Source organism: Rhinatrema bivittatum, chromosome 17 (genome assembly GCF_901001135.1).
Source record: "Rhinatrema bivittatum chromosome 17, aRhiBiv1.1, whole genome shotgun sequence".
NCBI lineage: Eukaryota > Metazoa > Chordata > Amphibia > Gymnophiona > Rhinatrematidae > Rhinatrema > Rhinatrema bivittatum.
Genome location: NC_042631.1, coordinates 15,250,166 through 15,267,884, shown reverse-complemented (window position 1 = coordinate 15,267,884; position 17,719 = coordinate 15,250,166). Strand labels below are relative to the sequence as shown.

Below are 17,719 nucleotides of genomic sequence, written 5' to 3'. Positions count from 1 at the left end.
AGGAGGAAAATAACAATCATTTTCAACTTTATACGTGTTATTTTCCAGGGAAAAAAAAGGATCTGAGGAAAAGCAGGTGAGAATGTATTCAAAAACTTTGTACCTGTGGCAAGTTTCAAACTGAAGCACATGTGTACTTTTGTTTTGAAAATCAATGCCAAAGTTCAGGGGTTAAAAGTACCTGTCCCAGGACGGACAGTTTTAAAATGGAATTGAAAATGAAAAAAATTTTAAAAAGGTAAACAGAAATTTTGAGAATTCATCTTTAATTTCACATTTCCCACAACATTGTGAGCTTTATGCCTTGACCTGACATCCATCATATAAATGACCATTATGTAGATGGAGAAGACTCAAATCAATGCTGTGAAGCTTAACGAAGATTTTCCCATGTTCCATCCTGCATTAAGTATTGATGTAGGTCAGAAAACACCGATTAATAAATTCATTCTTACCAAATCATCAGCTCCTTTACCTCAAAACACAAATAATTTTATTTTCTTGCAATAAAGCATTGCCAGCTCTGGTAATTAATCCAGAAGACGAGAAATGATAAAGATTCTCTCTGTGCTAGCCTTTCATATTTGAAGATATAGGTCAAAGGAACTGAGTTTCCTGATCCAAACAATGGTTAGCGGACACAACTCTACATTACACAGTCACCAGACAGTATGGTTTAAAAAGGAATCTATTAAAGAAAGCTAATGTAATTGAAAAGCCAATGAACTTCTACTCATCACACCAGAAAACAGCTCCCTCACACTCACCCATCCTACCGTACCAAATACTACACAAGTAAGAGACCTAGGAGTTCTAATTGACAATCACCTAAACCTGAAAGCCAACATCAACAAAACCACCAGAGACTGCTTTTATAAGCTCCAAGTGCTGAAAAGAATACGACCTCTCTTCCACACACATGACTTTAGAACGATTCTACAATCAATCATTTTCGCAAAGCTGGACTACTGTAACACCATCATGCTTGGTCTCCCCTCATCACACACCAAACCATTGCAAATGGTCCAAAATGCCTCCGCCCGTATACTCACTAACACCAGGAGAAGAGAACACATAACCCCTATCCTGATGGACCTTCATTGGCTGCCCATACACTTCAGAATAATCTACAAGGCCATTCTCACCATTTTCAAAAACATCCATCAATTAGCTCCAATCGATCTCCATATCCCCCTCCGATTACACCATTCAACAAGACCGACAAGAGATGCTTACAAAGGATCACTTCAAGTACCTCCAGCCAAAACTACCAGACACATCACGCTTAGAGATCGGGCATTCTCCACAGCCGGTCCAACTTTATGGAACTCCATTCCCCCGGATCTTAGAATGGAACCCAGCATCTCAACATTCAAGAAAAAACTCAAGACATGGCTGTTCACGCAGGCATTTCCTAACTCCAACATTATTTAACTCCCATCAATCAACACGCTTCGCTAGTAATAACGTTAATAAATGTTATTTATTCAATGCTATTTATACATATATATAATTATCTGATCTTCATTTTCCTTCTCACTCCAAGTTATTGATTTCCTTGTTATATGTAACTGCTTTTCTGCACTATTGTTCAAATTGTAAAGTTTTATTATTATTGCACCCCTGTTTCTTGTGAACCAGCATGATGGGACTATCGTCCTGAATGTTGGTATATAAAAAAACTTAAATAAATAAATAAATAGGTCAATAGCAAGGATATTTAGTAGATTTGTGTACAGAAACTGGATTTCCATTTCTCTCTCTCCAACCAAAAAATAAGAAAAGCTTTGTTTACTGCTTCTCCCCAGCTATTACAAGTAAATGCACCAGGTTCTGGATACGTTGTCAAAATCTGTCTCGACACATGTACACATGGCAGCTACAGAAAATCTGCACACCCTTCCAAAATGTTCACTTTTTGTTGCCTTATAGCCTGGAAATAAAATACATAAAAAATCAGTGTTTGTTCTATGTACTCACACATCCTATCCCACAACTGGCAAGTGAAAAATGTATTCCAGAATTCCTTAGAAAATAAAGTAGAAATAAAAACATTGAATAGTTTTGTTGGATGTGTCCACCCACCGAGTACTTCTCTCAGTCCTAAATACTTAAAGCTCTGGAGTAACCAAAAGCACACACCAAGTGAATTGGCCCCAGCTGCATTAAACTGGATTCACATTATGACAAGATAAATTCAGCAGTTCCTGCTGGTTCTCTCTGCTGAGTAGTGCATCTCAAAGCAAAGACCCAACATGAGCCGTCAAAAGAACTCTGGGACACAAAGTCCTTGAATATCCTTCAGAGCACGGTCAAGATGACAACTAAGAAGTGGCACCACCAAGACCCGGTCTAGATCAGGCTGTCCCTCCAAACTGGAAGGCCAAGCAAAGAGGAAACTGATCAGGAAGGCAACCAACAAGCCAATGGCAACTTTGAAAGAGCTACAGGCTTCCATGGCCAAGACTGGTCAAAGTATGCATGTGACTATATCATCCCAAGCATGCCACAAATCTGGGAGGGTAGCAAGAAGAGAAAGCATTGCGTTTGGTAAAAACCCAACAAAGCAGATTAGCCAGAGAATACCATCCTTACTGCGAAGCACGGTGGTGGCAGCAGAAACCAAGTTATCGGGATGTTTTTCTTATCAGCAGGGACTGGGGCACTTGAAGGGACAATGAATGGGAAAAGAAAAAGTACAGAAAACCTGCTGCTCTCTGCAAAAAAAACAAAACGCTGAAACTGGGATGGAAGTTCACCTTTCAGCATGCCAACAACCTGCAGCCCACAGCCACAGCTACACTGAAGGGGATAAGAAACAAAAGGCTAAACGTCCTGGAGTGGCTCAGTCAGGGCCTTGACCTCAGTTCAATCATAAATCGGTGGTATGACTTGGAAGATTGCTGTCCATCAATGCACCCCCCAAGGAACTTGCCACAGCTTGAACAGTGTAAAGAAGAATGCTCAAACACTGACAAATCTTGGTGTGCAAAGCTGCAACGGACTCACAGCTACAATTTGCTGCCACTCAGGGAGTGGAGATTTACTTTTTTTTTCTTATATAGTATGTAGATGCTCTGTCCACCAATAAAACATTTTAGGCCCTGAAAGTTGTGAAATACAGTGTGTTGAGCGTGGAAAACAAATTCCCGTTTAAATGCGTTCAAATCTGATGCACTGATACAATAAAATGTGAAAAATGTTCAAAAGGGTGTAGACTTTCTATCTATACAGAGAGAGACAGTGTGAAAAAACAGAACAGGCAATACAAAACACGAAAATAAAGTGTTCAGAAATACACACTGTAATCATAAAAAGATAGAGCACTAATGCAACTAAATGTACTGCCTTATGTAAAAATCACATTTATTTAAATCTGATCTATGTAAACATTCAATAACTTTCTTAGCAAATCCTAATTTATAAGTGGTAAATAAAAACGCTTCACTGTCTGGAAAAACTATTTTTTTCATAAAACTGTGCATGAATTAGCTAAGTATCAGCACGGCACCCGGCCTCATTTTGGATTTCTCACCAGTGAAGTAAACAGAATGAAGGCTGAGGTAATGGTGTGATTAGCGCTATCTGTACAGAATGTATAATTTTTGTTTTTTGACTCAATGACATGCTGTTTGATCTCTGTTTAGGTATACTGTATATATTATTCTAAAACTTTTTTTGGTGTAACTGTTTTCAGATCTCAAGTAAAATTTGAAGCTAGATTCCAGTTTGATAGCACTTGAGTATGGAAACGATACTGTGATAGAAACACTATTTGAATGTACTTGTGGGACTATTTTTAGGGATGTACATTCACTGGACGATTCATTTCATTTGTTTCAGCAGTACTCGTGTATCTCACGAATGGATAGCACGTGTGCAAAATGGATGCGCATGAGTATGGAGGTCAGCAATAAATGTATATGCGCACTATCCATTTTGCACACGTACTATCCATTCGTGAGATACGTGCATACCGCCAAAACAAACAGACCAACGAATGCACATCCCTAGTATTTTTATAATCTTGTCTGTAAATGCTGTTTTATAATATACAATCAATTTTGTGATGCTTTTTGTTTTTAGCACAGAGTCCTCAACACATAGCAATCTCTTCCCCCTGAAGAAGCCATTACTGGCGAAACAAAGGCCTTCGTCAGGGAATTGGGAACGCTCTTTAAAATCGTTACTCTTCATGTAACATAGTAACAATGGCAGAAAAGGACCAAATGGTCCATCCAGTCTGCCCAGCAAGCTTCTTATCTGCTGCGCCATGAAGGTTATATCCCATGTTTCTCTTAAGGGCAGCAACTGCTGCCCCGTGCAGTTATCCCCAAGCCTTATAATAACCCATAAAAATATACTACTAGCAGCATTTTTGCTGGGTGTTGAAGCTTCTTGAAAATTCGGACAGCGCTGCATGATGTGCTTTGTTTATGGACTTGGCCATAGAATGTCTGTGTATCAGTACCCCAGACCATAAAAGTCAGGATCTGTGATGATTGAATGCAAGACTGTATCACTTTGAAATACTTTTCACCACGTCAAAGTTCTTGGATTCTATGCAAGGTTGTGAGACTTCTGACCCGTTATAAACGGATATTAAAAAAAAACCAGGGATTTGATGGCTTCCAAGTGGATAAAGCAATGGTAAAAGCCAGAAAGATGCTTGGCTGTGTAGGGAGAGGAATGGTCAGGAGATAAAGGGAGGTGACACTGCCCCTATATAGGTCCCTGGTGAGACCTCACTTGGAATACTGCGCACAATTCTGGAGACTGTACCTTCAAAAGGATATAAACAGGATGGGGTTGGTCCAGAGGCGGCTGCTAAAATGATCAGTGGTCTTCATTCTAAAGCATATGGGGATAGACTTAAAAGATCTAAACATGTACACCCTGGAGGAAAGGCAAGAGAGGGGAGATATGCTAGAGACATTCAAATATCTCAAAGGTTTCCATGCATAAGAGCTGAGCCTTTTTCAATGGAAAGGAGGCTCTAGAACAAGGGTTCACATAAGATAAGGTTGAAAAGGGGTAGACTCAGGAGTAATATTAGGAAATATTTCTTTTCAGAGAGAGTGGTGGATGTGTGGAAGTGATGGAGACAAAAACAGTATCTGAATTCAAGAAAGCATGAGAAATACAGGGGATCTCTAAGGAAGTCATGAGAATTATAACGTTAAATTAATTGGATGGATGAGCAGATGGACCATACAGTCTTTTTCTGCCGCCATGTTTCCATGTTTCTGTACAGAACAGCTATGTAATATGAAAAGCTAAATAAAATGAAAACAACATGCATAAGAACTATGAAGAATGAATTTGCTTTAACAAAGCAAGTGTGAGAAGGTGCTACTTTGAACACAATTTACAACATGACAATATCATCATTTATGCCTATTATGGGATAACCAATGTTATCGCTACCTGCACGGCAGAATTCCTTCTCTCTTATACCTGCATGGTACCACACCAGCCATCTTGTGGTTTGAACAGCAGGTCCCTTGAGACCAGAGGACCATGTGCGGCTCAAACAGCAAGATTGTGCAGCAGCATCAGATGGGCAGAGGGAGTCAGAGGTCTCTTATGCAGGTCTGTGGGAACACTGGAGGGTAATACTTTTATATTTTTGCTTAACCACAAACAATTTAGCATGGAAAAACCTTTGAATGCGCCTACCTGGATAAGATGTGCTGGTAAGGAGATGATACAAGTTGAGAGAGACATTCGAAGTAGACCACGGAGTGCATGTAGAAATCTTGTGAGGTTATGAATATGTTGGGGATGGTCGCTACAACAGATATCATCGCCCCATAATGCTGAGCCTAGTGACTGCAGAACTATCCGCAGAATGTTCTTCTGCTTTTTCTAACATATGGAGAGAGGAAGAGAGAAATCTATGAGCATTACCTTGGAAAACATACATCCTCAGTATTCCTGGCAACTATACACGATTTCTACCATGTTAATTCACAAGGCAGTGCCCACACATACTGTAATTACATTAGACACGTGAATAATTGATTTATTATGATCAGCTGAACTTAGTGAAGTAAAGCAGTGGAATGTCTTTAGTAGCAAAATAATACACTATATTAAATTCTTTTACACAGGATGATCTACGAAGAAAATGCATACAGGATAGGGAGACAGATAATTTTTGAAGGAAGGGAAGACGGTGGGGGTGGGGAAAAGAACTGACTGTGTAACACTGCAGTCTGAGATTTCTGAAACACTGTCATAGAAAAAGCACTTGCTCATGAAGTCTACATATGTGTTAGATAGGTAAAGGATTACCTTTTTTATTGTATCTGGGACAAGGAGGAGAAAACTGAATGTCACCTCATCAGTGAAGTGGAATAAGACTTTGAGGCTAATGCAATAAAGGTTACAGCGCATGCTAAGATCATTTAGCATGCACTAAAAATAGAGTACTATATAGTAACAGCACATTATGCATGCTAAATGGGTCTGAAAAAATGTTCACGTGTATGAATTAAAATTGGTATCTATACACATATAAATGAAGTGGATGCATGGTAAATAACACTGTATGTTCTTCTTCACATGCTATTTATAGCAAGCACTTGCTAAGTCCTAAAATTTAACACCTGCCTAGGATTAGGTCTAAACTATTTAGCATGCATGCTATCAAAAAGGCTCAGCTACTGGCAAGCACTGTACATTTCACAATGTAGAAGGCACAGTGCTTTTGTCTCTTTTAAAGGTCCATGCCATTTTACTGTAAAATGGCGCATGGCTCTGATGATTACTGCTGACCAAGATTATTGTGCAGTCAAGCACAGGGTTTGGTTGCCAACCGTGGATGATCTTTTCTTGGGACTTTTGGCACCCAGCCCTGTGGAGAGGGACACAATGTAATGACCATTGTAAAAGCAAGAGGACTAAACCTTCTGCTTTAAAAAAAAAAAAATCTGTCCTTGATGTGGTTCGCCTTTCCAAAGACCATTGCAGGCATTTCTGAATCTTGACCCAGAACAGTGGTCTGGGAAATGAGGCCTTCTTTGAGGTTAACAATTGTTTTTATTTGACTGCAGAGCTCTTTTCAGATAGCTTTGAGGTCCTCCCAGATTACATCCTTCCTGAAGTTGCAGCCTCAGTCAGAGCTGCATTGGTACCCTTTTCTCTCCATTACCTTTCAATTCCCTGCATATAGTGTTATCAGGGTAAAGGTTAACCCTGCCCCAAGTACTACAGGGTGCTCAGAGAGGGAAGATGGTTGATGCCAGTGCTTTCCGGAGCCTGGGCTGGCAGATGTTTCTCCCTGGTGTCAGTTTGTCTTTCTTCTCCTTGAAGACTTTCCTGGCTGAAAGTCATATGAGAATATGGATCTGATCCCCTAGGTACATGTGTGTGTGTGTGAGGCACAGCCTTCAGAATGTCATTCTCTCCCTGCTCCAACTCATAATATAACCTAGTATATGAACTAGTAAAAGACCGATTATAATGCTAAATTAATTGGACGGATGGGCAGACTAGATGGGCCATACAGTCTTTTTCTGCCATCATGTTTTGTATGTTTCTATTCAGTTTGCCCAATTATTCATGACAAACGGCCAAGGACATATTCCAGTTGCTAGTCAGAGAGCATGTATAGGATAAAACCCCCCTATTTATTCACATCCAATACGCTTCCCTCTTCCTCTCCCCATGCCTCTCCATACATTCCACACCAAACATCCAGTCTCCTGGGCTTTCCGGGTTGCTACACATAGCCTGCTAGCCAGATCCGGCTATGTGAGTACCTATGTTTCCACTAGGATTTCTGAAACAGATATTTAGCAAAGCGTTGAGCAGCAGAGGTAAGCAATAATCAGTTTACTTTAGGTTTGCCCTTTACCCTGACTAGACTGGCCTGGGCATCTTTAGCCTGACAGCACTTTAATACCAGCACTCTCCGGCTAAAGTTTTGCCATGCACCTGGAATGCCTCCAACCTCGTCTCTTCTTATACAGAGGCAATGATTTGCCCAAACAAAATTTACCCACTGAATGGGGAAGAGTTTTTAAAAAAAAAAGATTTGTCCAGATAATTCCTGAAGGTTACCTGGCAAATCTTTTGAATATTGACCTCTCTCGCTTTTTGCTGTACTTGTAGAATACCAAACGCACCCAAGCTGCTAAACCTTCTGCTCTCTTTTCAACTAAGGATTCTCTGGGCTTATCCCAAGATGTCTTGAGGTCTGTTAGGACGACTGGATATGGGGTCAATAGGACAGGTTTGAGAAGCTCGGGAATAGAAGGTTTTAACAATGCTTCACATTCCTTGAAACAAACAACTGAAGTGGAAAAAAAAAAAACAAACCTCCTTTTTCATGTGTAAAATACTCCTTATGGCAAAGAGTCATTTTACATCAGACTCTGGAGCTTGTAATTTATAAAGAAATTGCAAAAGAAACAGGAGAAAGGAGTCTACTATAATAAAACCCTATACTCTACATGAACTGCACAGGTAATCACTTAGCTTCCTCCAGGTACAACAATAAATTACTGATTACCTGATCACCATCTAACATCATCTTTTTAAAAAATTATTTTAAGGCTTTTTTTTTTTTTTTTAGCAGAAATCAGCAATAGCATTTACAATGCAAAAGGCACTATCAACATATATGCATTTGAAAAAGCATTATTGTGCCAAAATGTAATATGTGATATGCTTGCCTCCAAAACTGCAATAAGCTTTGGCTGTACCTTAGCTATTTCACATGCATTCAAACTTATTTATGGCCCTGTTTTAGCTTTCCACACCAAAAAAAAGGAGATGCAAACAAATAAAATGCAGTCCGGATTTCAATATAAGTTGAGAAGAAATCTTTTTAAAGCATTTATTTCTTATAAGTTAACCACGGCAACTCCAATGCTCATTATATTTATACAGAGGTTGTCAACTGGGTCCCTCCGACACGGACCCCGTGTTTCGCCAAAAGGGAGGGACTATTGCAATGCAAATTTTTCAGCAAAAAGTAAAACACAAAAAAAATAAACATATCAATTTGAAAAACGGACTGTAAAAGAACAGGGTGTGTGTTTTACTTTTAGCTGAAAAATTCATATTGCAATAGGTCCCTCCCTTTTGGCGAAACACGGGATCCGTGTCGGGGGACCCGGTTGACAACCTCTGTATAAATATGATGAGCACTGGAGTTGCCGTGGTTAACTTATAAGAAATAAATGCTTTAAGAAGATTTCTTCTCAACTTATATTGATATCCGGACTGCATTTTATTTGTTTGCATCTCCTTTTTTATGGGGATAACTGTTTTTGGAGTGCTCTTTTCTCCGGGGTGCTGTTTTGGATTGATTCTTGTTTTAGCTATGTCACCATTTATGGTACAAGCACTTCATTTAAAAAAAACAAAACAAAACAAAAAAAATTCTAAATGATTCTAACAAAAGTATTTAATTCTCATTTCACAGAGTCCGAAATGTTCATTTAATAAAAGGGGTTCTGACTGTTTCTAAAGGGAAAAAAAAATAAGCATCATTGCTGAAGTCTGTTCCAGCAGCAGCTATTTACCGATGGTGCCCACATTTCTCTGCCTTTGCTTTTTTTTACATTCTATACAATTTCCTGCCTTGCGAGGGACCTGTCACCACGCTGGAGGAGCAGCACTGCGCACTCCACTATGGGAACTGTTATGACATGCCTGTTTCCATGGTTACCGCAGCAAGTGGGGAGAGGTGCCTGTCAGGGACCAATTTACTTCTCCGGAGGGGCACTGCCATCATAGACAAGACATGCTTGCTCATAACCCTCAGCAGAGTCTAAAACCAGAGTAATAAGCAGCTTAAGTGAGCACACACGGACTTCACTAACGCCAGAAGCGCAGGTCAGCACCCGACTTCCAACAGCACCATCCACGCCACTTCCAGCTTCCCAGATCATTCCATTTCTTTACTCAGTTTACAGTATGTGGAGATAACTTCAAATTACTTACATAAACCATCATTAAACATTTAGTGTCATAGTATTCATGCATATACTAACAAGTTCATATCTGTATATATTAATTGAAAAGACATCTGTATGCAGTACATCCTCTTCAAACATATCTACAGATCACTAAATTAAATCTAAAAAGTTAGACATTTTATCTGCTTTCATGTTTATTATTAACACAAATTAATGTGGATTGTGGAAAGTATGTATGTACATATGTATACATATTTTACCTGCCATTTTTATAATATAGATAGACTTATCATGAAATGAAATGGAAGGATCTGTACATCTAATCAGCTATGATTAAAGGTTCAAGAATAAGCATCTTTTCTAAATATGGCTGATACTGCATTTTCACATCCTCAAATCCACTGAGACACACATTAGCACCAGCACCATGCACTGCCTTGACTCCGAGTGCTTAGAAACAGCTTGCCGGCTGTTGATTACTCCAAGGCCTTCTGGGTGCACCTCTAGAGAGTTTCCCCCCATCCCACATAGTGACATGAAGGTGCTCAGTACCTGGGGAAAAGTGCCATCAAACCCCTCCTGCTGAATGACCTTATGGAGAGAGTGGAGGAGCGCAGTATAAGCAGGACCCACGCCACTGCTGAGGGCAGGAGAAGAAAAACAAAGTTTTAGTCGGAGAATGACCAGCAACGATACTGCATTAAAATAACACTATATTTCAACATGCTGCTTTAGAGGTGATTTAAGTAAATAAGTCAATGAAGTAAAACGAAAGAAATAAATCTTTCTGCAGAACATCAGAGGTAGCAGTTAACTAGTTCTGTGCCTTGACACCATATGAAAGGTAAAATCTGCAGAGACTAAGATGGCTTAATTATGTCAGGCTCACTTACCTCCAAGAAAATTAATGATTTAATGAAGCAACTTAAAGGATGAAACCACCACAGCATTTCAAGTAGTAATCAGAGATAATTAACACATAGTTAATGAACTGCCATTCCAAGTACACCTGATCAATGTCCTAATCACCTGGGCTCATCTTCTAGTGCTGGTTGTATTTTCATAACAATATTATAATAATAAAACATTTGGTTTCTGCACTGAAATAGATTAATACGTAGTACAATCATGAAAAACACACCTAGAGTCACAGCACAAAGAGCTGAAGCTCGATAAAATAAACCCCCTACTTTTTCGGTTTCTTCGGCAGCCTCCAGGATTCTATTGGGCCAGTCTTCCTACGACTGCTGGGATGATATTGTTCATGAAAACTGTTTTGCTAGACCTACCGAAAAGTTGATGTGCAATGTTTTAAACGAAATGAGGTCTTCAATATACGCAGCTGCCTATTTATAATATGTTCTTTGGTTGTTTTATTATGGATGCAAGTTTGTAAGCCACGGTGAACAGGCTTTGGGACTGGAATTTGTGGATTATAAGACTAATAACTAAATAAAACAATAAATAAAAGGATCTGATTCTGTAGGATTTAATTCATCAAGAATTCTGCCTACAAGGACAAATTAGATAAACCCCTTAATACATCCTTCCAGGAGATGTGTATTCTGCAGAGCTCTTTTAGAAGCTGCTCTGTAATGGCAAACACTGACCGTGTGATAGATTAGTCTTAATATGTGACTCAGGGTAATGGAATCATGATGCCGGTACCCTTTACTTTTCTACACGTTGACATAATTCAGTGACATCATCTGCACGATGCCACTCACACCACCTCAGCTTGCAAGTTTATAGATGCCCTTACTATTTTTGAATGTGATTTAAAAAAGCAGTCTCCTTGAGCACTGTAATTTGAAACACAATTAAGCAGTAAATCTCATTAGCACTGTGTCGAAAAACACCTCTATTGTTTGCATTTGCCATAATCTTTTTATTTTAACAAATTATTTTGTAAAGGCTGTGCAGAAAGCTTCTTGATGCAGATGATATAAGATGAACCCATAAGAAAATATGCAAATCCAAGGCACTATTATCTGATCTGTAACAGAAGACACCGGTAAAAAGCACTATGGACATTAATATCAAATTAAAAAGAAGTCTGGCACCGGTCCAGTCTTCTGCAATTGTCATTCCTGAGAATCCATTACTTTTTCCAAGTCCTACCCTCTGATAGCTTGGACCTTATTACCTCACTAAATAGCTGGAGAGATTTCTGTGGGGGTCTCAACATTCCTGGGGGATACCAGAAAATCAACTCCCACTTTTCCACCTTTTACTATACACAGCACTTACTTGAATCACTTTTTTTTTTTCAGTGTCCCCTATGATACCAAACAGCAACATCTGAAATCTTCCCCAATTCATGATCTAACGGAGCTTTTTTTTTTTCCAGACAAAATCCACCTCCAGATATTGAAATATTCTCACAGTACTTTGACATTTATAACTCATTTTATATTAATAAATACAAAGGCATTGTGCATTGTGCAACAATGCAATATGATTTCTACAATTGCTCACTAGCAAACGTAGGTACGTGTTCAAGCCAAAAAGAAGAAATCCTTATGTGCTCTTGCACAGAGCCCATGAACCATCTTTTGCCCTAGCCTAGGAGACAGACAGCACATCAATCAAGCGAGAGGCCCAGCTGCCACTTTGTTTTCCTTGTTCTAGACTCAGAGTTTACATCTGATCACAATGGGTATGAGCGACAGAAAAAATCTTTGAGACACAAAGGCCAGGAAGTGTGGTCTATTCTCACTGTCATTGCATTATGTACATGTCTACAAAGAGAATACCTGCATAAATGACAACACTTTCAAATGTAATCAGGTGTTTGCCATAGACTTGCAACTTGAAGGACAGGCTTACAGCGGTATAGGCCAGCACGTTCTTTGTGCTCAGCTGGAGAGCCCTGGGTGGCGGTCCCTTCACCTCATATTTATAGATTGAAACCTATAAGACAGAGCCATTTCATGTGCCGTTCCAGATTTATAAATGGGGAAAATGACCTAAAGATACTTAGGAAGACAAGACTATTTTTTAAATAAGTGGTTTTAATTGATTTTATTGTTGTTTATTACTGTTTGACATTTTCAAGTCATTGTTATGTTTCTTTGAATTTTATTTTGTTGTAGTATATGTTTTATGGATGTGGTTTGGCAATCCACGCTGAACTCACTTTTGGAAGAAGCGGAACAAAAACGTTTGAATTAAAAAAACCCACATTTGAATAAATAAACAGACAGACTTGAAAAGACAACACAGGAGATAAGAATTCAAGATATCTTTGGTTGATTAAAAAAGGAATTGTACAGTCCTATATTTGTGCTACTATAAAACTGTACTAAATTGTAATAGACTTGCTCTGATTAGCTTCCCATATTGTGCTAACAGATTTAATAATAAGCTAAACTTGATTAAGCAACAGACATAGTAGGTTCTTCAAAACTGTGTAACCGAAGCCTTTTTTTTTTTTTTTTTTTTTTGTTAAATTATGGGAGAATAAAATTCATTTTGAATAACATATTCCTGACCTTCCCTTGCAAGCAGTTTGCAGGTTTATTGATTCATTTGGCATCAAATCATGCAAAACTGACAGTAAATGTTCATATTAAATATTAGAAACAGCTGTGTAAAATGCATTTTCATGCGATTTGTCACAATACTGCAAGCAGTGAATAAATACATTTTAGAAATTCTTAGTTTTAATTTCATTTTGTTACTAAACACATTAATTTTGATACTAGTTTTGCATAGTTCAGCCTTTATCCTTTTTTAATTTAGCAATCTAGTAACTGATAAACAGGAGTTGGCAAGAAGGTATCCTAGTGACAACAGAGTCTTTGACTTCCCTACTGATATAGCTTCAAACCATTTACCAAAGGTTAGGTTATCAACGCTATGACAAATAGGCTTATTATCTGTAAGTAGACCCCATTAGGAAAGACAGTTTAAGCTGTTCTAGCCAAATTTATCTGCAAAATATGTGCTTTCCATAAATTTAGGACCATCTACTTTTTTTTTCCCGAAGTACATGCATGCTCGAAGAAGTAAATAAAGATGAAATGCTTAAGTACATAGTTTGGCCCAATTATCATAGTAATGCATTTAATACTTTTTATCATGAATTATTTTTTCCCAGGATATCCTACCCAAAAGCACAAGGGCAGGCCCTATTTGAGTCTATTGGTCCGAGTCCCATCTTACTTATGAAATGCAGGTCACTATCCTCTCAACTAGGAAGGTTATAACCAAAGTAGTTACAGGTTAATCGGGGAAAATCTCTTAGGGTAGTAGTATTCATTTTTCTCTTGACAATCTTGCTTATTTCTCATTAACAGACCCAGTATCACAGCACTGTGTTCAATAAATTAGACTTGAAGAACATGCACTGAATCTTCATACCTTGTAAATGAAAGCTTGCAGAGTAGTTAGGATGCTATGCGTGTTGGCTCATTATCAAATAATCCTAAAATATCCTTAATCTTGTGTGAAAACTATTACAAATGTTGCAGATTAACTGGGAGATCCATATGCAAGTGTATTGTGAAGTAATGGATTTGTGCACCTTACTTTCACATTTTATAAGGACACTGGGAAATACTGAATTCTGGCACTTGTTTGGCAAGTCAAAAATTGCTTTTCAAAAAAGATCTGTGGTAGATTTCGAGACCATGATTATAAAATTGGGCTAAAAGAAAGTTGTGCATGGCCTGAGTATGACTGCTCCTTTCTAAAGAGTATATGCCAGCAATTGAAATATCTCATAATTAACTGAAAGAACTGTTTGCGTGAATTAATCAGTATTAGTTCACTATCGACATACTCTTCAAAAAGTAACCAGGAGCAAACATGACCAACTCAGGTTTGCCCTTACCCCCTTTCACAATACACAATCATATACAGATCAAGTGTAAATATGAGGCTGCAGTTTTACTAATGATCTGACACTGGAATAGCCTAGGTACCCAAGCTCTATGTATGCGTGTGTGTGTGTATACCTCCTGGAATGACGGACAGAGAATGGAATATTTGATCGAGAGGGGCAGGAGTACCGAAGTCCCCATGGAAACAGGAACGATAGAGCAGGGAGGGTGAAAACAGGAAGAGGAGGAGGAGGAGATGGAATTCCTTCCTGCAGGGAGTCACGAGGAGGGAGAGGAAGCCCAGTCACAGAGGGAGGAACATCCAGAGGAACCCTTGGAGACTGAGGAGTGACCTCAGGAGGAGAAAGTGGTTTTCAGAAGGGAGGAAGGAGGCCTGCAATAAATTGTTAACTCAACCTGGTTTGCACGGGTGGTTGTGGTTTGTCCTGATGCTGAAGGAGAGAGAGATCTTAAGGAGAGTCAGACAGTCCCACAGGGGGGCGGAGGCAAACAACCCAAACTCTGTCAGGAACGGGTTAGTTGGGTACTGCTGTGTTTGGGTCTCTGCAAGTCTGAGAAACTGAGAAGAGAAAAGCACGATTACTTTGGGGACTGTAAACTGTTAAGTCTGGGTTTTTTTTCCCCACTTGTGCACGACTGCTGTGCTTGGGGCTCTGCAAGCCTGAGACACTGAGGAGAGAAAAAAAACCCTGCTTATGTTAAGATAGTCCACTGACAAGTCTCTTTCCAATTGGACACTTGGACTGGAAGTGAACCAGGAAGGAAAGGCGATTGTCAGAGTGGTAGACAACTGAGGTTCGCTTGTTATGTATTATTACCCTGTGCCCAGCCAACCTACGAGTGGGAAGGCCATAATTTTCCAGAGAGCAAGTGGGATGGTTCGCACTCGGATCCCAGGAGAGGCATCGCCGGTAGAGGAAGAGACGGAGGTACGACAATGCCACAACATTTCACTACTATTCTTAGATTTGTCTGTTGCCCCACTAGGCAGACCAGAGAAGTTCCCAGTTGATGCCAACCATGGTCAGAGTCCTCTTCCTCCAATTAGGAGTAACTCAGAACCTTCTCAATATCTATTTCCACAGGGCTGAGTACTACTGCAAGCAGTGACAATGACTACAAAAGACAGATACACAATTTAAAAAAAAAGTCATAATCTGCATGAGTAATCCATCACATATGTACAATCCCATTACTGTAACATACTTAACTAATAAAACTGAAAACGAGCTATACTAATTTGCAACACACACGAAGTGTACACACCTTTCCTGACTCCCAGGTCTTCGGTGCACCGCTTGGTTGTAGTGAACCAGTGATCTGGTTAAGAGGGGCTGGGGACAATTCATGATAGCAGCAGGGCTGGGAGGCAGGATTAAGAGGTCAAAGCACTGTTTGGTTCCCCTCCTTTATTCTGGATGCCCTGCCCCCTGCAGCCAATTACTGTCCCTATGCAGGCCATGTGACCTGCTGCAGGGAGAACACATAAAAAGGCCACATGGAGAAAGGGATGTTGGGTCTGGCAGCTCACCAGAACCTGGTAGCTCCCAGCCAGGCATCCCAGTGGCACACAAGCAGCACTACTGGCTGTGTAGCCCAGAAGTCATGCTCCCTTCCCCAGGGGGTTCCAGTGAGGGAGCGGCAGTCGCCCAGTCCATGGACGCTCTGGTTAATTGTGGAACCTTTTGCATATGATACTGCCCAAGAAATTGCAATTCTAAAATGAGTGTGGACGATTAAAGCAATATATTTTAGATGAGCATCTTAAAAAAATACTACACTGCGCAAGATGTGTGTTGAATGTCCACAGCAGTCAGTTCTCAAACAGCAACAAAGCAGATAAAACATAAGAGCATAAGATTTGCCATACTGTGTCAGACCAAAGGTCCATCAAGCCCAGTATCCTATTTCCAACAATGGCCAATCCAAGTCATGAGCATCTGGTAGAATCCCAAAAGGTAAATAGTTTCCATGCTGCTTATCCCAGGGATAAGCAGTAGATTTCCCCAAGTCCATCTTAAGAATGGTTTATGGATTTTTCTTCCAGGAACTTGTCTAATTTTTTTTAAACCCAGCTACACTAACAACTTTCACCACAGCCTCTGGCAATGAATTACAGAGCTTAATTATGTGTGGAGTATAAAAATATTTTCTCCTATTTGTTTTAAATGTACTATTTAGTAACTTCATTGCATGTCCCCTAGTCTTTGTACTTTTTGAAAGAGTAAACAGCCACCCATTCTATTCCACTCATTATTTTATAGACCTCTATCATATTTTATTTATTTATTTAACACTTTTTTATACCGACCTTCATAGTAATAACCATATCGGATCGGTTTACATTTAACAAGGGTATAACTGAAAGCGTAACTAGAGTAAATTAAACAATAGAGGTGAATAAGGCAAAAAGTTACATACAACAAGGAGTAAGAACTTGGAAGCTTACGTAGCTGGAAGAAAGTAAAGGCAGGTAATAATCAAGAAATACAAAAGAGAATACGGGTTAAAGCTTAAGGTGCTTTAACCTCGAAGTGCCATAGTCCATCGTTCATGAAGATCAAAGACCATATCTCCCCTCAGCCGTCTCTTCTCCAAGCTGAAGAGGCCTAACCTCTTTAGCCTTTTCTCATAGGGGAATCATTCCATTCCCCTTATCATTTTGGTTGCTGTTGTCAAACTGATCCAGTATACATGTGGTGTGAAATATAATGTATTGTAGCATTATGTAAATGTATGATATCAAGCATTTTTGATTCCTATTGTGTGATGATGATATATCAGTGAGGGGGGATCTATAATATTCCTCATAGTAGTGTACCAGCATTAAAGAATTGCAATATACTGTAGGATCAACCAGAGTTTAACAAAATCAAATATGAAATCAAATTTGCTCATTTTTTTGGACAATGGTTTACAAAAAAGCATCAAAGCATAAAT

At 39.3% G+C, this 17,719-nt stretch overlaps 1 protein-coding gene across 5 annotated transcripts in view; it reads right to left on the bottom strand.

The window, feature by feature from the left end:
* The window catches only part of ELP4 (elongator acetyltransferase complex subunit 4), a 188,151-nt gene that overhangs the window by 105,154 nt on the left and 65,278 nt on the right, over positions 1–17,719 (bottom strand). For 4 of the 5 annotated variants that reach the window (XM_029583132.1, XM_029583136.1, XM_029583133.1 and 1 more), the window contains exons 6-7: positions 10,485–10,572; positions 5,680–5,868 (exon numbers count right to left, since the gene is read on the bottom strand). In XM_029583132.1, coding sequence (XP_029438992.1) covers positions 5,680–5,868; positions 10,485–10,572 — 277 coding nt within the window. The remainder of the gene's footprint in view (positions 1–5,679; positions 5,869–10,484; positions 10,573–17,719) is intronic. The other variant, XM_029583135.1, reaches the window with a different exon arrangement.